General features: G+C 36.4%; 1 protein-coding gene across 2 annotated transcripts in view; it reads left to right on the top strand.

Annotated features, from left to right (window-relative positions):
• Nucleotides 1-25,024, top strand: part of LOC132161234 (tyrosine-protein kinase RYK-like) — a 62,873-nt gene extending 37,849 nt beyond the window's left edge. Inside the window, exons 4-16 of one of the 2 annotated variants that reach the window (XM_059571153.1) lie at nt 368-499; nt 1,186-1,242; nt 1,348-1,489; nt 2,341-2,441; nt 3,727-3,810; nt 5,298-5,423; nt 10,363-10,449; nt 13,681-13,750; nt 15,509-15,641; nt 19,719-19,828; nt 20,242-20,401; nt 23,100-23,236; nt 23,930-25,024. In XM_059571153.1, coding sequence (XP_059427136.1) covers nt 368-499; nt 1,186-1,242; nt 1,348-1,489; nt 2,341-2,441; nt 3,727-3,810; nt 5,298-5,423; nt 10,363-10,449; nt 13,681-13,750; nt 15,509-15,641; nt 19,719-19,828; nt 20,242-20,401; nt 23,100-23,236; nt 23,930-24,041 — 1,451 coding nt within the window. In that variant the 3' untranslated portion in view covers nt 24,042-25,024. The remainder of the gene's footprint in view (nt 1-367; nt 500-1,185; nt 1,243-1,347; nt 1,490-2,340; nt 2,442-3,726; nt 3,811-5,297; nt 5,424-10,362; nt 10,450-13,680; nt 13,751-15,508; nt 15,642-19,718; nt 19,829-20,241; nt 20,402-23,099; nt 23,237-23,929) is intronic. The other variant, XM_059571154.1, reaches the window with a different exon arrangement.
• Nucleotides 25,025-25,685: the final 661 nt, after the last annotated feature.

Below are 25,685 nucleotides of genomic sequence, written 5' to 3'. Positions count from 1 at the left end.
GTCACTGAGCCGCTGCAGTTACATTAAACTATTGGTGTTGCATAACGAACATGATAGTGAATCCAAAATCAAAATGACTCTTTAAAAACATAATACTTTTTGCACCACTGTCAGAGAGTTATTTTGCACTTGCATTCAAACTGTATCTGAACAATGCACAAATCAGACCAAATCTTTGTGCCAAACATTTGTATTGGTGTTTAATTGATCTTCTCATGTAGTTTAGGATTCAGGCAAACGCTTATTTGCCAGCACAAAATTTATTCATACCCATTTTAAAAAGTAAAAAATGAGCCCCTACATTCATTGTTTACAACTGTTATTAGTATTTTAATATAGTAAGTATACTTTCTGTGTGTCTGTCCAGTGTTCAGAGTGGATCTTTTCTGCTCTGGAAAGGCTGATGGAGAGGCTGTGCTTACGGTGCAGTTGAACCTGACTACACCAGCCAACAACTTCACAGTGCTCAACTTCAAACGCAGGAAAATGTGTTACCGAAGTAAGATCTCTTCATAATACTTTTACCTTATTTCCTCCCATACATCTGTTTCTCAAGATCCTCTAGGTGCATGTTTGTGTTTTTGCTTTATTTCTTTTCACTTTGCATTTTTTCTGTAAGTATGCTGTGTAGGCTTTGTGTGTTTGGCAGATTGTGTATCAGGTTTTACATAGCCAGAGACTGCAAATATGATAATAACACAAGCTTTCGGTCATATGTGTCCCTAGAGGAAAAAGCTTGTGAAATTATTCCCTGCTTATTTGAAGCACATGAGCCAAATTAGCTTCTGGAGAAGAAAATGAGTTTGTGTATGCCCCAAATTTTCTCTCCCTTGTGGAAGAACTGGGTCAGCGTGTGTATGTGGCGCTCAAGAAGATATTGTGTGTCTTACACTTTCTGTGGCAGGAGTGAGATTTTGCTGCCCTGGCAACAATTTACAAACCAAACATAAATGAGACCACAATTAACCAGTTCATGTGTTTAGATGAATCTCATGAGACCCATCAAGATTGTCGTCATTTCAGAAGAAGAGTTTTTTTTTTTTTTTTTTAGAAATTGGGGTGAAATTTGGGCAAAATCTGTCATTTGCTAGTTCTTTTGATGGGCAACATTCAGTCGTATAAAATGGTGAACTGGCATAGGCATTATACTTTGCTGATCCTTCCCCTTATTGTTTTACTTTAAAGGAATTGAGCAGCCAGAGCCCCCCAAATTCCCAAACACAAGCACACAGACAATCGGCCGTGAGTATTTGAGATTTATTGTTCAGCCTTTTTAGTAAATGTGGTTCTACAATTAGACCACCTTCACTCTGCTCTTGTAAACTCTCTCCTCTCTTTTGATCTTAGCGAGCAGTTCAAATGCTCCCACCACATCCACACGAGTTTTCTACATCAGTGTGTGTGTGTGCTGCATCGTCATCTTTCTGGTAGCCATCATCCTTGCTGTGTTACACCTTCACAGCATGAAGAGAGTGGAAATGGATGACAGGTGTGTATGTGTACGCACACACTTCTGTGTTTGAATGTTCAATTAGTTTAAATGCACCAAAACAGTCTGGTTCTCATATATTTTTTCCCCCCTTATCCTATTTATTTATTTTTATTTATTTATTTTATTCAGATTTCATGTGGTTCTTTTTTAATATATTACTTTTCATTGTGGGTTTATCAAAAGATGACAGGAGAGAGAGAAACAAATCTCAGCTCCTGCTAATTTCATACCAGAGCAGGGTATTTTAATTGTGTTTCTCTGAAATTAAGTTGTCTTTTTCAGCATTATACAAGGTTGTTAGATTAGATTTTATCTGCTGCTATTTAGAAGAAGAGAGACAGAGCTCCATTTATCTTCTAAAACACATCAACCTCAGAACAAGAATGTGCTCAGACTCAGTTTTCTACCAGTGGATTGTTTTTGCTCCACAGCCCAAGTAGTAGAGCAGAAGAAACCAGAACTGTTTAAGAATGATGATGATGATGAGTCTGTGACATTAGATCATGATTGGGTTCAGTGAGTTTCAGGAGGCTTTCTCCAGGGACTTCAGTGTTTAACCTTTTGAGTTGAAGTCTAATGGCTTTAATTGGGACAATTACACAGCACTTAGTTTTCAAATGCACTGGGGTTCAGTGCCAGGTAAAACTCTACTCCTTCTGAAAAAAAACTAACAAACAGATGAGTTCATCATAAAAGAGGCTGTGAAACCATTTAAAATAAAAGACTTGTCTGTTTTAGTAAAACTATTTGAGCTTATTATAGACGGTCCTAATATAAGCCCAAGTACCTTTCAAATTGGTTCATATCAATTCCTAAAGTAATTAATTTCTTCTCTCTAAATCTTTTAGTGTCAGCGACAGTGGAAGCTCTCAGGGTCTGTCTCAGCCTTCCACCCAGACCACCCAGTACCTGAGGGCAGACACCCCCAACAACGCTACACCTGTCACCAGTAAGACTACGACCACACCACGTCTCTCACCCCTGACCTCAGATTAGCAACTCTCTCAAACATCTCAACCATCTGCTGTAACCATCTGCACTCCTCTTCCATATTTAAAACGTCAGAAACCTGTCTCTTTAGCAGGAGAAGTAGCTCAAAGAGTAGATAAACACCAGCAGGGTGCTTTGCTCCCCACAGCTAAATTTCACACGTCTGGCTGCATCTTGTCTTGCCTTGTTCACACCAAATGTGCATTCCTTTATAAATGAGAAAATTGGAAACAAATGATCAAATCAGCTAAACTGGAATCATAAGGTTGGTACAAACAGGCGCACACAATTTTGTCCTTAAGTTTAGCACAGCAATGACTCCAGCATTAATTGTTTTATGTGATCAAAATGAGTACAAATGTTTCTTGCATAGCATACTTGTAAAGTAGTCATGTCCCCTCACAATAGTACAAAGTCAGTCTCCTAGTATTAGCTCGATCCTTTGCTATCATTCACTAGTGCCATTTCAGTCATTTCTTCACACTTAGGTTGTTGTCTGTTTTATTCCACCACAAGAAGTTGACCACTTCCACCCCTTTTCCAACTTAGGACACAAATAAGACCAAATCAACTGGAAGTTTCTGCTTTTTTTAAAACGTGGTCATTGTTTGCATAGTGGGTGAGTTTCTCTTTTCTCCTAAAACGACTGGATTGGGCTATCAGGCAGAACTGAAAGGCGGGTTGATAAACTTCGTATTAGTTGAAGTTTGCCAGGTGATCCCATGGGTCTTATATTCACAATATTTAGACACTTAAGTAGAACAAACATTACTTGACTCTTCCAGCATTGCGAATGTCTGATTTGTTTTAATACATACATGCATACAGAATGGTTTAGAAGTAAGCTCTTCATCAGATGTGGTACATATTCAATAGTAAGTGTTTTCAGATGCAGCTAAGTACTTTAAAACATTTGGTGTCTGTCAACAGTTTTAATGAATACTCTTCCTCAAAAGCAATTATGTTGTAAAGTTATTTTAATAAACCAGTGTGGAGATTTGATGGTGGAGATATCGGCTCCGTTTTGTCCAGGCTGTGTACCTGCATTGTGTTTAGCGCCTCCTAGTGGTCTTAGATGCTTGCTGCACTGTTTCATGCTTAAACCACGTGTTTTCTTGTCTCACTCTTGTTCTTGTGTGTGGAATAGCTCAGGCACCATCATATACCTCTTCATATACCTCTCTCCATCATTCATTTTTGTTCTCCCACTCTGTCCTCCCTCCACCCCTTCCTTTTTCTATCAGATGCTCATACTGGCTCTGCACCCATGCTCCAACTTGCAGGTGCCTCCTTCCCTCACCCTGGTGCCCCCTCGCACGAAACCAAAAGTAAGTTCTGCTGCTGTGAAGCAGATAGAGAGAGCAACAGGCAATCATGACTCAATCATGTTTACTAACCGATTACCTTTAACCTGGTTTCTGCTTCACCATCACCATTGTTTGCTCTTGCTGGTGTTCATCATGCTCGTTCATTGGTTCACACTGTATTACAGTGGTGCAAAGTGCAAAGACATGTTCTCATTTGCATAAAGAGAAGGAAAATCAGATAGTCATGATAAATTAGTTTACCCCAAAATGAAAAATCTGCCATCGTTTACTCACCCTCTTGGTGTTCAAAACCTCCGTTTTTTTTTTTCTTTTTTCTTTTCTTTTCCTGAAAAGCATTGTTTAGAAAAAACTCTACCATGTCTACTATCAACTGCAGTTTTTTGTCTACACTACTGTTGAAAAGTTTAAAGTCATTACAAAATTTTGGAATGTTTTCAGACTAAGAGTCATGCTCACCAAGACTGCATTTATTTAATCAGAAATACAGTAAAAAAGTAATACTGTTAAATATTATTACAATTCAAAACCATTTTCTATTTTTACTCCCGGTGGTCAATGCTGTGGCACGGCCAGCTCACTTTTATTTTTTACGATTAAGATCATTTTGATGTAAATATTCTAGCCTATAAGACCGATTACTCAAAAGTCTTCAGAACTATTCAGAACCCATTAAGTATGGGTTTTTTGGCCTTATTTCAGCTACATTCAAATTCAAATGACAGGTTTATTAACAGTATAAGTAGCTGAAAAAAGCACAATTGTCAGGGCATACCATAACATCTCAAGTGCCCCAAAATCACCTCCATATTTTGAATAGACTATAAGGAATGTTAGCAGTTTTCCATCAGTTACCCATAATAACCACTTGGGGGCAGCATCATGCACTTTTAGTATGAGTGAAGAAATGCAGTCCAAATTAATCACTGGCTAGTTGTATTGTTAGTGAAATGGGATATATTTACACTTTGTTCTGGGTTCATAATCAGCTGTATTTATATAATCACTAAGATAATGTTTACCACAAGGCACAGTGAAGTATTGAATATAAACAGGAAAACTGCTCAATCAGACAAGTAAACCTAAAAAACAACACATGAGGATACACAACCACATTTAAACAGCCTTATGTGCTCACAGAACATTTTGACCTTTTTGGGGTGGGGGTGGGGGGTTCTTGTGTATTTAAAGTACTCTGTAGCTAAATGACAGAATAAAACACTCATCTTTCTCTAACATTTAATACAACTGACTCTGTATAACTGTGAGATAAAAATCAGTTACACACCAAAACATGTTGTGCAAGAGTGACACTTCAGTGTTTGCCTTTGGCAAAGCTGGGGTTTTACTTCATTGATGAAGTGTTTAAATACTTCCAGTTGTTAAAATAACACAGTAAACCTCTGTCATTCTCTGTTGACTTTTAATTACTTATAATGTGAATTGTTAGCACTTTTAATGTGACATTTGTGTGTGTGTGTGATTTGAAGGTTATCCCTCGCTGCGGATAGAGAAGAACGACTTGAGAAGCGTCACTCTCCTTGAGGCCAAGGCAAAGGTCAAAGACATCGCCATTTCCAGAGAGAGAGTCACACTCAGAGACGTCTTGCATGAAGGTAACTAATCCCACAAGCTCCATAGACGCACATGGGAACCACAGCAAGTTAATACTGTGCATTAAAAAAAAACTCAGTTCTTAGTATCCTGTCCACCTCAGTTCCATTGAGACTTCCATCTTTACAATAGTGGTTCTCTTGAACGACCATTTCAGCTGAAATTGCATCATGGCAAACAAACGCGTCATTTGGCTGCTCGGTTTGAGGTTAGACACTTCCCCCTGCAAAATAATTTTGTTGGATCACACAAGAGCTGTGCTCCAGCGGGAAATCTGCACTCAAGCACTAAATTGGAGTCCAAACAGAAAAGCTCTCTGCTGGGCCTTTTGCCAGCACAGCTCTGGGCTTGCACAGAAGATGTTGACACAAATGTCATTAGTCACATAAGCTATAAAACATAAGCAAAACTGCGTCAAGAACCTGCCTTATTTGACTTGCATTCTTGCAAAATCTCAATGCAGTAATTGCCTCTGTTGCATGTTTTTTCCATCAGTGAGACTTTCATTTTGTATGTGTGCCCACAAGCTTGATGAAGCTGTTTTATTATTTATAAGGGTTTATTGTGTTGTGTTTTAAGTGCTGATTTGGCTAAATAAAGCTGGTTAATCTGATTAAACCAATTTTATTGGACATTTGGGGGAATGTCAGATTAATCCTTTCTGAAGGGCCCATTTGCTTTTGTGTGTTTTCTTATGACCAGCTCAGTACTTTTTATTTAATATGGCCTTATGCGAAAGTAAAATTTTCAAAGTTCTTTTACTTATTAAATGTTGTCTGCAACTGCTTTGTGGTAATACTAAGGCCAAAAACACAAGGGCATGGCTCCTTTTAATCAAAAATTAAAAATTGACTGTTTATCCTTTTGCTGTCCCAAACCGTATTACCTTTTCTTTTGTGCGACACAAAAAGTGAATTTGTGGAAAATATCCTTGCTACTATTTCCCATATAATGAGGGTGAATGAGAAATGAAGGGCTGTCAAGCTCTAAAATGACAAAATAAGCAACTTGAAAGTATCTAGGGCTGAAACGATTCCTCGAGTAACTCGATTACAAAAAATGATCGAGGCAAATTCCTCTGCCTCGAAGCCTCTTTTAATTTATTTTAAATCTCACGTCAGTTTCTTTCATAATGAGTTTTTTTAATGTGACACAACACGTTTACGTCACCCACAAAGCGGAGACACAAGCGCTGTGTCCAAAATCGCATACTGCAAGGAGTCAGCAGTGTTTTGACTTGAGGGCGTGGGCAAACGTAAAGAGAACGTCGTGGTGTGTGTCCATTGATAGAGCTGGCATACCACAACTAGGGCCCTATGATTTCCGCAATGCAGAAAACGTGGAGGGAATTGCGGAATCCAGTCATTAAAACAGAATTTACAGTTTAACGCGGAATGGCACGGAATTTGCCAAATTTTGAATGAATTAATCAAAAATAGGTCATTGCACTTACATTAAATCACGATATGGACTAATATCTGTAAATATTAAGCCGGAACAATCTGTTTAAATATGAATCCTGCAACTTCTGCGTGTCTCTGTTAATGAATGGAGCAGAAGCGCGTCTTCCTTTATCAAACACACACTGAACCACTTGCGGTAATTTCGGCGTCTGCTGTCTCACTAAATAAGGACGTGAACACATGAAGAACATCTCCAGAACTGCTCTGACAGTCACTTCATGAGCATTTGACCGTTTGATTTGAGTAAAATTAGCGTCACATCACATACACAGAACTGTAAAGGTACGTCAACCCGTCAAAATAAAAGTCTGGTTAAAGACTATTGTTCCGCAGAATGTACATAGCCTACTACTAAAATAAAAAAATAAATTTAAGGTTTAATCACACAACATTTCTTCCATGTTTTATTTTTTTTTAATAAATCCCCTTTGTTTACCAAAAAGTTGTTAATTTTCAATAATTAAAAGATAAATTAAATTAATGTTTTATGTGTTTAATGTTTAATGTGCATCTCAGAAAATGCTTTATTTAAAACCCCAACTGAATGGCACTTAAATGCACTTAATTCATCTGTCAACTTTATTGTCGTTGTTCACAGTACAAGTACAGACAGAGAAACAATGGGTAATAATTAAATGTTTTTTTTTTTTTGATGTATGCACTGCAATCTATGCATTTAAAAAATAATTTTTTTCTAAAAAAGGAAACTTAGTAGTTCACTTTAAGAGACCCAGGAGTCTTATTTTATCTTGCATAATTAATATTGCACTAATTAAGCAAAAACACATTTTATCCGATTACTCGATTAATTGATGGAATTTTTTGCTAGAATACTCGATTACTAAATTATTCGATAGCTACAGCCCTAAAAGTATCAAAAAAGTGGTTCAAACATCTTGTAAAACCATACGATAGGCTCGAGTGAAGCATGGACATGAAATCAACGTTAACCATTAATTTAAACCATGTTTAATAATAACAGAAGCAGCAATAATGATATTAACAGTATACTGAATTTTCAAATGGAGAACATAATCAGCTTTAAAAGCTTTAAAATCCGTTTTAAAAGTTGTAGGTGTTATTGTAGGCTTAGGAGTAATGAACAAAAACAATTTTGAATGACATATCAGAACTAGATAAAAAAAAAAAGTTTAGAAAGTGAAAAAAAAAAAAAAAGTTTAAAGTTGGATGGTTTTCAGTCTGAAGTAGTTTGAAGTTTAAAGTAGTTTTAGAAGCTTAAAGGGATAGTTCACCCAAAAATGAAAATGATGTCATTAATGACATCATTTTCATTTTTGGCTGAACTAACCCTTTAAAGAACATGCCGACGGAAAATGAAAAGTTGCGATTTTCTAGGCTGATATGGCTAGGAAATATACTCTCGTTCCGGCGTAATAATCAAGGAACTTTGCTGCTGTACCATGAGTGCAGCAGGCGCAGTGATATTACACAGTGCCTGAAAATAGTCTCCAGATAGTTTGTGTAGTGGTGACTATTTTTTTATATAGGCTTAGAAAATCTAAACTTTTCATTTTCCGTCGGTCTTAGTACACAATGTAACTACAGAAAAGTTAAGTTTTAAATAGAAAAAAATATATACATATAGAAACTCTTCATTTTTGAGCGAGATGCTAACGGTCTAATCAGATTCAATGACCTACATAGATGGATGGATATATGTAGGTAGTTGGGGTGGTTACTAGGGTATTTCTATGTGGTTGCTAGGGTGTTTCTTTGTGGTTGCTAGGGTACCTGGGGTGGTTGCTAGGTTTGTTTGGATAGTTGCTTGAGTGTTGCTAAGAAATTCGATAGCTAGATGGATGGATGGATTTTTTTTTTTTTTTTTTAATTTTTAGATAGAAAACAATTTGAATGATAGTATTGCTACTTCTCTATTGAACACTCCAAGGAGAGCTAGGGATGTCTAACTTTAACAGACGTGAACTTTTCAGGACGAAGCAATGCAGGTCAAATTGATCTTGCATCGATGGTCACGTACTTGGATAAGAGTACATTTTAGGTCTATAATGATGTAATGTCTGGGCCATTCCCGAGCTGTGTAACCTTGCCTTTTCATTGTAAAACAGAGTGCATGTTGACATTCAGTGCTTAGTTTCTTGACACAACTTAAGCAACCATTAAAGACGTCTTCCTACTAAGAATTTCACCATGATGTTCAGCATAATGATCATGCTCCTCTCAAGTGTGACTGCACTTATCCTTTCACTTATCCAGTTCATCATAAACTACCTAAAGCAACTGAAACAGAAACCAGCTGGTTGCGTAATGTATAATGCAATGTGTGTGCTTTTGGTTTTTTTTTTTTTTTGGAAGGTAAGATGCAAGTTCTGCATTGCAACCAATTAACACACCATCCATGGAACATGTTCTTTTGTTCAGTCATTAGTCATTTAGTTTTTACCAGTACAAGTAACATGCACACTATCACACCTTACATAATTTTGTTTCCCAAAATGTTGTGACCCTTTTTCCTAAAGCTCCTTTGACGCTATTGATCACAATATGCTTGCATTCATTAGTGTTCCTATTTAAATAAAGACAACTCAATGGTAATTACAAGCAGGAATTAAAACAGGTTTTTTTAAGGTAAAGTGGCATGTTATAACAAGCATTGCAGCAAGAGAGGGGATAAGGATCGATAAAAGGGAAAAGTATTAGACAATGTGTTGCTGGCCCCTAGCATTAGTAACACTACCCCTAAGTCAGCCTACTCTGAGGTCTACTGCGCTGCGAGATACACTGACCCATTACATGGTGTCATCTGAGCTTATGAGAACTACAGTTATGTCCAACTGTTTGTAGAACACCAAAAAAGGTGAGAGACTGTCCTGCGCCTGCTGGTAAATCCATGCTATGTTTATTCTCAGAGGTCATCCAAGATACCTGTTCAGACCTGCTGTGCAAAAGTTGGCATGTTGTTTTATCCCAAAGATGCAGTGAAACTAGAAGCGGAGGACATATAGAAAAATTTTAGTTTTAACTTTTCATGATATGTAAAATATATGAATGATAAATGCAGTCCTTTAACCCTAACACTGTTCATTGAAACATTGAGTGATTCATTAAGACTGATTCATTTCTGTGAATCAGTTCAAACTATCTAACGTGCGTACTCTAGATTTTGCTACTGAAGTTTAAATCAGAGATGGTATCAAACATGTCATGTTTGTGAGATGCATGGGAGGGATCGCAAAATTAGTCTGACAGCCTGTTTACTTGCCGTTGTGTTTATGTTTATATATATATATATATATATATATATATATATGTGTGTGTGTGTGTGTGTGTGTGTGTGTGTGTATAAGTTTTATATTTTTTTATTTAATAAATTTTTTGGCCAGCCTTTTGTGTGAGAACCTGTGCATTTCAGTCTGTGTATATTTCTATTACCTAAGATAGAGATTTAGTAATGTCGGCCGTTTACCTAAAGTTACTTTTTTTTTTTTTTGATCCTCAGGGACCTTTGGCCGCATTTTTCATGGAGTCTTGCTTGACGAGAAGGACCCAAGCAAAGAGAAACAAGTCTTTGTGAAAGCAGTGAAAGGTGAATCCTCTCTTTTAACTCTCATTTGATATGTCCCTAGTAGTGTTGACACGGTACCAAAATTTCAGTATTCTGTACCGATACCAGTGAAAATCCACGGTTCTCGGTACCAATTTCGGTACCAAAGCAAAACACAAAAATATGCTAATTAAAAAAAAAAAACTTTTTAGCACTAAAAATAAAACCAATGCCATTCTTTATACTTATTTACAATTGTGTTTAAAGTTTTTCTACAAGTTATATAATTATGAAAAACAGTAAACAAGTTTCAACCAAATTTAATTTGTCTTTTAATTTATGAAATTTAAACACATTTTATTTCTGGTAAATAAAGGGGATTTTCTATTAAAATTAAAACATGGAAGAAATATTGTGATTTATTTCTTTAAAAAATAAAGTTTTATAAATTTTTTCAACAGTAGTAGCAGTATCACATACATTTTACTAAATAATAGTAATATTTCTAGCAAAATGCCTTTATGTAAAAATTAACTTTTAGGCCTAATGAATGCATATTTGTCATTTTAACTGAACTTAAGACTGGTGGTGATGCTTAAGATATTTTGGGTCATTGAGGGTTTCTGTAAAAAAATAGTAATAGATCATATTAATTATTATTAAAAGATAATACTACTACTAATTCTACTATCATACTAATGTATATCCAATGCACTATGAATTGATGAGCTGATGGATTCATGAATATTAATCACGTTGTCTGCGTTCGGTCAAACTGATTTGCTGAAATCAAAACGGGGACGGTACTAAATCAGCGCCAGCCAATGAAATTGCCATTTGCGCATTAGCTCCGCCCACTAACGGAGAAACCGGTCTTCTGCTTGTTCAAAAATGAATATGAATAAATCTAAATGAACTCCATTACAGGAAAAGACAATAAAGAATAGTTTACATATAGCGTGTCGATTCAGCGTGGCAAGACTCTCGCTCTCTCTCTCTTTTGCATGTGTGAGAAACTGAAAAAGATCGCTTGATGGAGAGAGAACTGAAGCTCAGATGCTGAAATTAATGCAAGGGTCCTGCGCTTCGGTCTATGTAGTAAACAAACCCGCACGTCTCTGCCATTCATTAATTCACACAGACGCGCAGAACACGGATTCATATTTCAAGCAACTTTTGCGGCTTAACATTTACAGATACTGGTCCATATGGAGATTTGATTTGATTAATTTATGCTAACTTTGACAAATTCCATGACTGTCCATATTAAAATGTAAGTTTCATTTTCATGACTGGATTTTGAGATTCCGTCCTCATTTTCTGCTTCGCGGAAATCATAGCGCTGAACCAGGTTTGAACGGGACCTCGGTACTACCGGTACTTAAAGAAATCTGGTACCGTCACATTTCAATTTTTTTAGTACCGACTTGGTACCGAAGTACCGGGTCTTTTGACAACACTAGTCCCTAGAGTACGATATTCTAAAATGAACCATTTAAAATAATTTTCTCAACATGATTAAAAAGAACTCTCTCTTTTCTCAGGAAAATCATTTGGGATTGTTTGTGATAATGAACCCTTTTTTGAATTTCCAAAGTTCATAATGCAATAATGAAAATGGGGTGTTTTATAATTAATAATATAGTTATCAGTTATGACATCAGTTTCTCTAGAAAATGGAAATGCCATGAGAAACTTAAGCACTTCCCGTCACCACTTAATTGCCCTTGTGCTCTGTTTACCCAGCGCAGGACTGGTGCCAACCACCAGACAATGCCACTGTACGAGCCTCTACTGTGCCAATCTGTTCAGTTTCCACCCCGGCCCTTGCCCAAGGGACAGGAAACAATACACTTCACACATACTCTCCAAGCATCCGTCAAAAGCTGTGCTCCAAGATAAAACCAGACCTCTGTGAACTCATTCTAAATGTATTCACTCAGTCAGCAATCTGTGAGACTGGCTGAAAGGAGTTAGGCTGCTTTTAAAGTAATCAAACTTTCTCAAGTGCAAGGTGGAGGGTTGTTCAGGACCTACATGAACCTTTTACTAACAAGGACTTGCCTGATGGGGCAAAACAGATCAAATAAGATTCAACAGAGTTTTCACTTAAATGTTCTTTTAAATGGATAGTTCACAGTAAAAAAAAAAATGGATTAGGCCTCTATGGCTTACCTTCTCCGGAACTGAAACGGTGAATCTAAAAATAAAGTATTGTGACTCCAAAAATGCTGACCAATGCATCATAGAAATAGTTCATCTGCCAAAGGAAAGCATTTTGTGAGGAACAAATAAAAAAACAATGTATGACCCCTTTTTTGCATTATTTTCGAAAGCTATAATCCGTATTCATTGTAATTGCATGGAAAAAAGTTTAAGGGAATAATGACGCAATCCTTTTAATCTGACAGTAGCTATGTTTCCATCCAAAGTTACAAATTAAACTTAAGCTGAAAACATTTTGTAACATAATATTGATGAACCATTTTCATGGAAATGCAATGTCTGATTTTGAAATTGGTTTCAAAGGATGACTTTTGAGATTTTAAGTTTTCAAGTGATATATAATTTCGGATGATTTCTAAAGTGTGATAGAGAAAAAAAGCAACGGATTTCTTTTTTTTTGACAAAGGTCAGAACTTCTGTTATGATGTGGATTTTTGAGGTGCACTCTTGTAATAAATTAATCTATTACTTTTCCTACATAATTTTTTACAACATTGGTAAAATATCTATTTAGGAGTCTTAGACAAGAATATATAGTTCATGATTAAGTGATTAATTTAGTGATTAATGACAACATGTTCATTTTGGGGTGGAGTATCCCTTTAAGAGGTAAAAAAAATTATTTTGAAAAAGTGTTTCCATCATAGTTTATGCTTTACTAAATGTTTTCTTACCAGATAAGATATTTATCCCATTTAGTTGAGTGCATAAGTGCTTTGTTTTTCAATGCAAATTTTTAGAATTTATTGCGCATCTTGGCATTTCCATCCAGCTTTTTCTTCTTTTTTTTTTTAAATGCGATTTATACCAAAATGACTTCAATCATAGCTAATGAATTTGACTAAATGATCAAATATTTCCTCCATTCGTTAGTGCTGCTTGACATTTAGGATCAGGTTTTCTCCAGATCTTTGAAGGTTTACTTGGTTTTGATTGGGTGTGTGGAGGGATGAGAAGGCTTTGTCAGTCGATTTTCCCAAGTTTCCCTCCAGATTGGGTTGTCCAGGTTTGCGTCACACATCCCTGACTCTTGCATTTGGCTTGCAGATCACGCCTCAGAGGTACAGGTGACCATGATGCTTACAGAAAGCTGTAAACTACGTGGCCTTCATCACAGGTGAGTTACAACCACTATATGCTGCTTTCATGATGCTTGAAGAACTTGCTCTATTGCAAAAACTGCTATGTCATTCTCCTATTATCGCGTTTTTTATTTATTTGCAATATTAATCCTGAACCAAGTTTTGTGAAGAAACATTTGTGTTTTATTTACTATGTGTGATATATATATATGTGTGTGTGTGTGTGTGTGTTAAACTTCAGCTTTAATCCAATCCTTTCATACTGTATATGAACAAAGCTTGCCATAGATGTGTTTTGAATCACAGTGACCTTATCACGGGTTCCTACATTTTGAGCACGGACTACCTATAGAATTCACTACACATAACAAAAAATCCCTGTAGCATCATCAAACACACATGCTGATTAGAGGTTTCGAGATGATGACATAATAAACTTGTGTATATTAATATAAATTACCATACTTACATGAAAGGTAAATTACCTTGTCCACAGTGGAAGCATGTTGTGTAATGTTTGAATGGTGTGACAACAATATGATGACCACAGTTGCAACTACGACCTTTCTTTGACTACTTATCTACACACTTCCACTGCTGTGTGAATTACTGTCATCCTCTTGTTTACCAAGTTACCTTCATAGAAATGCATTGTGCAATACTTTGTGTCATCATTGCTAACCACTTTGTATCCTCACATCACAGTCAACTAAAACTATCTATTATAAAGACAAAAACTAGTGTAAATAGATCACTAAAATACACTTCACAAATCCAGTGACCAGTTGTTCTCTGGTGTTGGCTGTCTGATAAAGGAACTGAACTAATCCAGTTCTGGATCCAAGGCCCGGGCATTTAATATACACTAATATAGAGACTTACTGGTACTACACCGGTTATCTAATAGCAACAGATATTACAAAAATTGATCAGGAATTTATATTTCAGAGTAACTTGAAGTGAGGCTTAAGTATATATATATTTGTGGTTGAACAGTTAAATATATATATTTTTTAGTGAATGTTAAAAATGTTCTATTACTTCTATTTACTTTTTTTTTTGTATATATTTTTTGCCTTATTTCTTTATTTTATTTAGAAAATAATTTTAATATCAGCCATTTATTGGCCATTTGTTATATTTTTTTATATGAAAACTAAAAATTCATACTGAACAAAAATACTAACAAAATGAATATGCTGTACTTTTGACATGAACTGCAATGGAAATACATTTTTTAAACCGAGTACTAATTTTGTAATCCCGGTGTTGATCTATTAGTATCACCTCACATAATATTTGATATCACTTCATCTTTATTCATAATCATTTTCCTGATATTAATATAGCAGCATAACAACAGCCCTAAGGTCCTAGGGCCCTAGGGCCCTAGATTCTTCCGTTTCCCGCCTGGTTGACTTTTGGGATGGGCTCAGACCCATATCCTGTCCTGAGTGTTCCGAGCTTTGCAGTCACGCAGAGCCATGTCTGAGGTTAAACGGTCAGCGCAGCCCGTGACTTTAAAGATTTCTCGTCAGAAATGAATCACTGATTGAAATTTAGTCTTGTACAGACCAACTACCTTAGGTAACATGTCACTTCCTGTCTACTTTGTGTATCATTGCTAGTGGGAATCTAATACCAGTAAGTTATTTCTCTAATTCTTGTTTTAATTGTATTCCCCAGTCCCCACTCATTAACTGTGTAGTTCTGCACTTGTTTTGTGTTTTCCTGCTGAAATGTGTTTGGAATATTAACCTATTTTTCTATTTTTCTGGTTTGTTCACTCTTAGGAACCTGTTACCCATCAGCCACGTGTGTATAGAAGATGGTGAGAAGCCCATGGTCCTGTTGCCCTACATGAACTGGGGAAATCTTAAGCTTTTCCTGCGCCAATGTAAGCTTGCTGAGGCCAATAACCCACAGGTAAGACTTCCACAAATGTATTTTTTATTTTATTTTTAAGTGACATAACTCCACTATAAGCTTGACCAAGTCTACCTAATACATTTATGTTTGTATAATCAAAGAGTTTGATCGAGATCAGAGCACTCCTTCATTTCTCTGATATTAATTTAGTTGAAAAAAAAACAGCTAACTTATTTTATTGGTTGTTTTATTTAACATGCAACATTTAAACTGCATCGACATTGCACAGGGTGATTTTTGAACAGTGTGAATTCATTCAGCTAATGCTAAGTAGCATAATGACACTCCTCCTGCTGTTAGCTATAAATCAGTCTGAGGCAGGTGTTTATATTAGAGACCCTCCAGCAGAACACCTGGAGTGTTCAGATTATCCTGATTTAATTGCCTTCTTCCAAACAGTGAATTCATTGTGCAGATCCTCTGTCAACATCGAGTGAACTTTCTATGATAGGTGCTTTACAGTAGTTCACTGTTCACAATCGAGCCTTTGTGATGTTAACCCTTGGCGCCCTTTCATTTAGCTGCCACTGAACCCTCTTCAAAGACAAGATTACATATATTGGATCAGTCAGACCAGTGTATTCTTAAAATTGTTAAGCTGTCAATTTTTCCTCCTCAAGACCAAGCTTGTTGTGACAGTGTTGTTAGACTTCTTGCCTCAATGCACAATTGTCTTTTTTTTTGTAAAAGCATAAATCATGTAAACTACCATGCTATATTTAATACCCTGCATTTTGGCAGTGAAAGTGGATGATTTATTTTAGTATTTACTGCCAAAATTTTCACCTCTCACCTTAACTGAATCTTAGATCTATGTCCTTGCAAAACAACATACTTTGAAAATGGCTCTGTCTGAATGACTAGTCAGTCTTAAGGTAGCACTGTATAATTAGGCTGGTTAAGGGTCTCGTACCCTGTCCACCAGATGCTGATCAAACATCTGGACAGAGACAGACTGAATGGAGCAGTATGCGAGAACAGTTTTTAAAAGTTAACGCCCTAGGAAAGTGCAACATTGTGTTCTATGTGCATTACTGCACATAGACCAGCATTTAATAAATACATATCAGTGCTTGAATGTAGAGGAATCATATAAATAGGTCTTTTGTTTTTTATCCGGCATCTCTTATCTAACTTTCGTTTTTTTATTATTATTATTTTGCAAGTAAAGAATGTCACAACGATTACAAGTGCCAAATACAAATCACTTGGACAAACGAACATATAAACTGATAGCTAACATTTAAAGATAATTCTGATAACTCCTGTATATGTATTCTTGTAAGTGTTAGTGTGTGTGTGTGTGTGTGTGTGTGTGTGTGTGTGTGTGTGTATGTGTGTGTGTCATTGTTTCTCGGTGTGTGAGAGGAAGCATACAAATCATTGAGTATCTAACAAATTTCTAACATCTCTTATCTTTCTGTCGTCACTTAGCTCGGCTAGTGTCCATCCTGTGCGCTGAGCGCTCTCTTCTCCACATCATGAGTAGACACGCCTCTTACTGCTGATTGGCTACAAGTTTGTTTTGGTACACGGCCCGACTCTTTTTCTAAAGCGTTTTTGAAAAATACATACCCCACCTTTAATTTCTAATAATATTTCACAATATTACAGTTTTTACTGTATTTTTGATCAAATAAATGCAGCTATTGTGACAATAGACTTTTAAATGATTGTATATCAGCCAGTGTTGTATACTAGTGCATGGTAATTCCCCTGTTTTCACTTTTAGATTACCTTTGCATTCAAAATGAATAAATTACAAGTGATAACCAAAAAGTACTATCAGTATCTGGGAGAGCTTCAAGTATCGAAAGGGTTTTTCTTTTTTCTCAGCATTTATAGCTATTTGATTATTACTAAGATCACATACACTGACCGCTTAATAGACTGCATTCACACTAATACAAAGATCTATTTCCACATATTAGATGTTTTGTCCTGTTCTCAAAACAGACTATTTACATCATCAATTTCGTATCATAAAAGTAGATGCAAGTGCATTTCACCATAGCCACGAGCTTCAGGACAATCAAACACAAAAGTGAACGTACGAATCACAGCGCATATTCTGTCCAATGAGGCCGTGTTTGTCTCTAGCAGAGACAATAGAGAGTGCATTTTTAATACTCGCGTGACAAACACATATGCTAATGACGTCATAGGCTATAATTGGGTATGGTCTATTACTGCATCATCCACATCCGCATCACAATGCATCGATGCAATGATTAATTTCAACACCCCAATGTGATGCCTTAATTCACTTGTAGCATTTTAAAGGTGCCATAGAATGTAAAGATTTACTTTTTATAATGTGTTTGAACACATTTGTGTGTCCGCAGTGTGTGAAAACAGCCTATAATGGTAAAAATCCACCCACTCATTTTTAGAATCCCAGTAAATCATAAAAATGAGCGGTTCCAGATTTCTCCCTATTATGACGTCATACTCTGGAAAGGCCCCCCCCCCCCCCCATCTGTGATGGTCTCTGCCCTATTAGCATAGACACTGCCCTGAGTGAGTGGCATTACAGTTTCCTTGCTGTAGCTGCTGGAGGTACAATGTCAGTGCAAAAGTGGCATTACAAGTGTTGGGATGCACCAACGAACATAGTCTCCATAGACCGCTGAGGACACGATGGTTAACTATCATTTTCCTGAGGGTAAAATTTTCCTATATGCTTGTGCTTATCATTTTTTACGCTGGACTGCCTCACAAACGAGTTGTGCAAAGGTTGCATATGAAAGAGGGATTGATACCAACACTTTGTGCACCAACGTCCAGACTACAGACAAAGCATCATGCATCATATTTTGTTTTCCAAAAGATCTTCTTGGCTCTCTGTAAGGCTAATGTTGCTAAAGCTACCACTGTCTCTGCCTGTTTTCACTGATGCTGCTTTCTCATGCTACTAGAATGATCGTAAATAGGAATGTGGTAGTTAAAATTACTTTTCAAAGCAATATGAATTTGGTCACATGGCCACCACCAGTTAAACTGTATTACACAGGTATGCCAGAGCATGAGTTCTTGAAGCGCCGCACTTTTCTGAAAAGTGAGGTGGGAGCACCAGCTCATTTGCATTTAAAGGGACATAAACGGTGCATTCTGGCTCATACCCTAAAAGTGCCAATTTCAACAAGATATAAAAAATTATCTGTTGGTATTTTGATATAAAACCTCACATACACACTCTGGAGACATTAGAGACTTATTTTACATCTTGTAAAAGGGCATAATAGGTCATAATATGGCATCATTTTAACAGCATTTAGTTTTTTTTTTAACACTGTAATATTGGACATTTATAATTATCAGCTAAACCTAAATAATTTCTCTTGAGTGATTTGCAAATGGGAATAAATTACAATCTTGACATTTCAAAGAGGGTTTAGCATGTTGACAGAAACACACTTGCTGTTAACTGCTGGCAGACTAAAGCACACCCTCTCAGAGAAGTTACGTGTCTAAATCGATCCCCCTTAAGTCATGACAGCTTAAAAGAAAAGCTTGAGATTTACAAAGCACTCTCATTGACCCATCCCTACCTTCTACATGTACGACATGTATTCTCTCTTGAGTAAACATTTCAGTCTCATCACTCTAACCAGATTCGCACTGAACAAACAGGAATGAGCATGCACCATTGAACTCATCTGACACCTGAGTTTGTCATGCACTGCAATTATTTTGTATAGTTCATCTAAAAGGCCACTCATCTTGATATGTCCTTGTCAGTTAGCACCCAGAGTTTCTTGTTGTGTCTTACTCAAGATAGATTATACAAGGATGCCTGCAGTTGAGCCACTCCCTCCTAAAGGGTTTAGGTTTAGTGAGGTAACTGTCATTACATCAGGCATCAGACTCTTCCTACCAAATGAGATTCAGCACAGGAACTTGTTGCTCCATCAAGTCTGGTTTCCACAGAGGTGAACCATAACCACAAGCATCTGTTTACCCACTTGTCATGCGTCTCACTTTTTGTGTCTTTTGGTTTCTCTTGTTGGACCTCTATTATTAAAATGTACTAAAAATTTAGTCCACTCTCTCTCTCTCTTGCTGCCCACACAGGCAATCTCTCAACAAGACCTGGTCCACATGGCAATACAGATTTCATGTGGGATGAGCTACCTGGCACGGAGAGAGGTTATTCACAAAGACCTGGCTGCCAGAAACTGTGTGTAAGTGCCATTTTTACCTAATTTTCTCCCGCAATTTACCATTTTACATCAACTGCCCTCAAATGTCAGTATGAAGCTGCTTTTTTTTTGGTTATAAAAAAAAGAAAAAAGAAAAGAAAAATACTCTCTGCCAAAACTATGATAATGACTGTTGAGATGTGCATTATCACAGTTATGTAATTGATAATTGGCAAATAAATAAAAGAAAAATATTGAATGAAGCATAAATCATTTCATTTATTCTCTCCATGCATTCTTTATCATCCATTTGCATATATATATATATATATATATATATATATATATATATATATATATATATATATATATATATATATATATATATATATATATATATATATATATTTATTTATTTATCATTATTATTTTTAATTATATACTTATTTTTGTAGAATTGATAACAGTATGCAAGTGAAGATCACAGACAATGCGCTGGCCCGTGATCTCTTTCCTATGGACTATCACTGCCTCGGGGACAATGAGAACCGACCCGTTCGCTGGATGGCTTTGGAGAGTTTGCTTAACAATGACTTCTCTAGTGCCAGTGATGTGGTAAGAATCACTGCTTCTTTGACTTTTTTGAAACCGACTCTTTACATGCACTCACATAATATTTTGTTTCATACCAGCAGCAGGTGTTCTCTAATGTTTTTTTTTTTTTTTTCTTCCTTTGGATAATTTGCCTTTAAAAGAATTTTACCCTTTTAGTATTGTCTTATGGCACTGGTAAAATCATTATTATTTTTAAGATTCGTGACTGTGTCCCAGATCCTGGTAACAGATTTAAAATTGCATAACATCTTTGACGTCATAAGGTCTGCTCCATCATGCATTGTTACTGCTGACAATTACAGTAATCATGCTTTAGGTGCCCATGAACTTGTTGAGGCCTGTATTGTCAGCTGCATTCAGCAATATCACAGTGAACATACATTTGAATTTCCCTAATATGTTTGTTCAGAATAATAGTCCTGTAATAGATGTACAATCAAATTTCAGAGAATTTGGAAGCATATGCACACAGTGCAAGGTAAAGGGAGAGTTCACTCAAGTGAAATTACCACCATTTACTTATTCTGTTGTTCCAAACTCCAAAGACTTTATCTATGAAACAAATGAAATCTCTGAATCTCTGTTGAAAGGCCATTAAATCAGAAAGTTAATGCTTCACAGAGTTCATAAAGACATTGTCAAAAAAAAGGGAATAATGCTTATGAATTGACACTTTATATGGTGAACTGATTTAATTTAGGCTTTTATTCACATATAAATATTGATCAATGCACATTACATGGACCACATCAGATATGATAATGAAAACTATGCATTCTTGATGCATGAGAAGCAATGATGTTTATTCTTATGTATCATGCAAGAACTAGGAAGCTTGTGCATCCTCCATATTTTTCAGTGGAGGGACAGTAATGTCTCCAAAAAAAAAGTGTGGTGTCAAAACAACATAAAAGTGAGTAAACGAGGACTCAATTTACATTTTTGTGTGACCTATCCTTTTAATAAAACTCAACCCTCAACCCACATTTTTGTATTTGTGGGAAAAGGGAATGGGGGAGAAAACTTTGCTTGTCTGGCAACACACTGTACGTTCCCGTCTGTCTCACTCAAAGTGCCAAGGAAACAACCCACCCTAGACAGTCAGGAAGGACTGAACGCCGCCTGGCTGCCTCATAAATGACATACCAGACCAAAACCTGTCGGCGATCTGACCTCTGCATCCTTTCAATCTAACAGAACAATAGTAGCTGGTGCTTCCCTCATGCCAGGAACAATTATTAAAGCGTTGTTTATTAGAATACAATAGGAGCTGGTGATGAGCAGTGGCCTGGTATGGAAATGTACTCATTTACTAGGATATGCAGGAGATTTGTTTACCGTAAGGGCCGGTAGTGCAGGATACCACCCACCCATTGAGACTTAAGCCAAAATGCTAGATCACCAGTGGATGTCAATTTTGCTCTGCGCCCAATTTTACCTCTCATAGCCTCTCAACAACCAACAAACAAAAAACACATTAAGTGTGGAAGACAACATCCTTTTATATGTAAAGAAGCCTGTCTGTTTTTAAATGTCTGGAAAGGAAAGCTGGGCATGGTTGTCTTTTAATGAATAGGGAGAATTAATTTCAAGTGCGTTCTGCAGTCAAGTGTGTGTTGCCCTCAAGCGAAACATTATTTTTTACAGTACTTTTACTGTTTAGCATTTTCCAACACATCTCGCTGAAGGGCATACACGTATAGAACTGTTTGTAAAGTAATGCAGCTTTTTATATTCATTGCTTTTTGTATCCAAGATTATTGACTGCCATCGAATCAACTTGATTGACTAGAACATTAATTATAATAAGAGCTGTAATTACACTAATTTGCACTTCAGTTTGTTTCATAGCTAATGATGTAAAACAACAATCTTCATGTATGTTAAACGGGCATGGCGGCTTATTTATTAGATGTGAAGCATCTTAAATGTCTCCGTGAACAAGCTGTGATTGTGTCCATGGAAAGAATCCACATTTCCTTCTTTTGTGTTAGTGGAATGCTTTGTTTCCAAAAAACTTCCAGTGGCCCTAAAATGGCCTAACGGGGCCCTCATGGCTCAAACAAATCCAGTTAGGGGCACTTTTTTTCTCTCATATTTATATGCTTTTCTGCAGTTACATAATTTGTCATGATTCTCTGTTTAAAGGAATGCTCTGATATTTAAAATTCTGACGGATGCAGATAAGCCAATAATTATTTATTTGATTGGTTTTATATTAACTTTTATATTAAATATAAATGGATAATAATAAGAAAACCACTTAAAATCGTCATTTTTATTATATAAGGATTATATTTTGAAATATTTATTAATGTTTTGATTTAAAAATGATTAAACATAGCACTAATTGTTCTTAAAGATGTTGTGAACATGAATCTTTAAAAACAGCATTTTAAAAAACAAATTATTGTTATTTATTCTTATTTGATCATAAATATCTGGACACACACACGCACACACACACACACACATCATCTGTGAATCTCTCCAAGAAGCTTCCCATATGTCCTAGATGAAGATTCTAATAGAACTTTCTTACTGCCTTCAAATACTGATCTGTAAAAACTATGTTTGTTTACTAAATGTCCAGCTCAAGTGATCTCATCACTTGTCGAAAGGGAGGGATCATCTTTCGGTTTCAATAATTGAGTGTCACTCAGCCTGCTCTGAGCTCTTGTGTGTTGCTTCCTTGCAGTGGGCTTTTGGGGTTACTCTCTGGGAGCTGATGACCTTGGGACAGACTCCTTATGTTGACATCGACCCCTTCGAGATGGCTGCCTATCTGAAGGACGGCTACAGAATAGCACAACCCATCAACTGCCCCGATGAACTGTGAGTTTGTTCAAACATTTTACTTCTGTATTTGAATCAATTAAAGAATAACGTACAGCGTTAATATTGCAAAATAAATAAACTCTCATGAACTTGTGTTACTGAGTGACTGGCAGTGCTCCTAAAGTATCATTAACAACTGCTTTCTTAAATCTTGATGAATTTGTAAGGAAACCTTTAGAAAATGTATTGGACAGTTTGATCCGAATACAAGAAGTCCATACAATCTGAACCTTATCGGCATCCTGCAATAGCCAGGGAACCGGAGCCGCGGTGACCGAACCAGCCAGGATTTACAAAGCAACAAGCGTTGTTGACCATGTCAGTGACCCAAACACAGCAAGATTTATTGTCTTACGTGCACTCGCCGGAACACAGTTCAGAGAAAGCAGGAAAAGCTAATCAGTATTGAATCACAGTTTTGCACTCTTTCCCTCCGGAGAATAAGTGATGAATATATATTCTGCGGCTTGCCTTGTGTGTTGGAAAGCCTGAATAGCAACTGAGAGATAAGGCGATTTTAAACTTTCACTCAAGCCCTTTTCGAACGTTGCTGCTGTCAAATGTAATCAAGACCAATAAGACTCCTCAAGACCAGATTTTTCTTCTTTGATCAGTCTGCTACGGCTTCAATCAGTCACCGATCTGATAAAAGTAAATGTTTTGTTTATATGAGGGTGTTCTCTGTTTCAGATTTGCAGTGATGGCCTGTTGCTGGGCCTTGGATCCTGAGGAGAGACCAAAATTCCAACAGCTCGTCCAGTGCCTCACTGAGTTCCACGCAGCTTTAGGGGCCTACGTTTAAACTCGCTCAAACCAGCCGAGTTGTTGAACAGCACTATTCCAGAGAGTGAAAGTTAATGCAGTGCCTTACTTAATAAGAAAACTATTAGTAACTTTTGTTTCATGCGATATGGAATGTGGCTTGGTTTGGAGGTCCGTATCTTTTGTATATCACACCTGCGTGAATATTGAGGACTATTTCTGATTCTCATGAATATCATCCAATCTTGTTTGGAATGCTGGTATTAGGGTGTCCACAGGAAGCTGCTGTTCTCTTTGTTTCACGAAGAAGCTTTTTTTTCTTTCATAATAATAGAAATTACAAGACACTGACCTAAAGGTCTGGTAATTTCCTTTTGGATATTTTAAATATTGCTTGGAGTAATCTGTACATAGATTTTCAAAAGACTTCAGTGAGAGAAGCTTCATCTCCACTACATTTGGTCTTGCATTTATTTGTTTTAAAAAGAGAGCACGGGTCTCCACTGCATTAAATGTGCAGAAAAAAATGCCTCATCCTGGGTACGGCAATTGGTACGTAAACTAAATTCAGAAAAAGGAAGGGTTTTATTTTTCCTTTTAGGACTAAAGATCATGGAGCCCTACAGCTGACCATAAGCTTTACCTCCTTAAATTATGAGGTGGTCATGGAGGTTTGAAGCAGCATGTTGGGATCCTGCAAGTCAAACTGGACTTTAGTACAGGGTTTTTTTCAAATTCCTAAAGCTTTTGATGTTTGACTGTTCTGTGTCAGAACAATGCCTTCCTTGTATGTTTAAAATCTGTATGAATACATGGACAAGAAAAGAAACATTGAGTCACTGTGAATATTTGAAGTGTATGGTCTAGACTCCATTTTCAAATCCTTTGTTCTCCATCTAAAGGCTCTTCTTTCTATCCTTGTGATCACTGCATGTTGATTTTTTTTTTTAAGGGTTTTGTGTAAACTGAATTCATACCTATCTATTAAACGAGGCCTCTAAATAAAATGGGATCTCAGTTTTAGTGTTGGTGTTTGTTGCCTTTTATGTATGATTTGGTCTGGAGGATGGTTTTAGACCTATATGCTAACTTTTTTCGACCCCTCTTAATACTTGATACAATAGAAGCATCTATTGTTAGTGATCAAAGCTGTTGTGAACTATTCTGAATGGAACAATTTTGCAATAGTTCCCCCTACTCTGGTGTCATAAGTGTTGTGCTTTTAATATTTAATAACATTGTGCAAATGTTTATCTTGAGAGAGCAGCCAAAAGGCTATCAGTAATTTGTGGGCTGGCAGACTACATATTTGTGCAATCTTGATTTTTATTTTATTTTTTGAAGCTTAACTACTGATTATATCAGTACACTATATTTTTTCATAGCTGAAAATGTTTTTATTAAATGCACGATGGTACGTTTCACTGCATTTCTATTGACATTTTAATATTAAAGTACACATTGTATATAAAATTGTAAAGAAATATTAGCATTTCTAAAGCTATGATATAACTTGTTTTTTTTTATTGTTTTTGATGTCATGCAAAGAAAAAAAACATCTGTTGGTTTGTTGCACCCACAAAGAGGCTAACCTCTAAAAGTCTTTTTTTTTTTTTTGGAACGCTGAATATTCTTAGACTTAAATTGAAGTAGTGGCTTAGAAAAAATTATCACACACTATTCA

The sequence above is a fragment of the Carassius carassius genome, chromosome 17 (assembly GCF_963082965.1).
Source record: "Carassius carassius chromosome 17, fCarCar2.1, whole genome shotgun sequence".
Lineage (NCBI taxonomy): Eukaryota > Metazoa > Chordata > Actinopteri > Cypriniformes > Cyprinidae > Carassius > Carassius carassius.
This window is presented reverse-complemented; position numbering and strand designations above follow the sequence as displayed.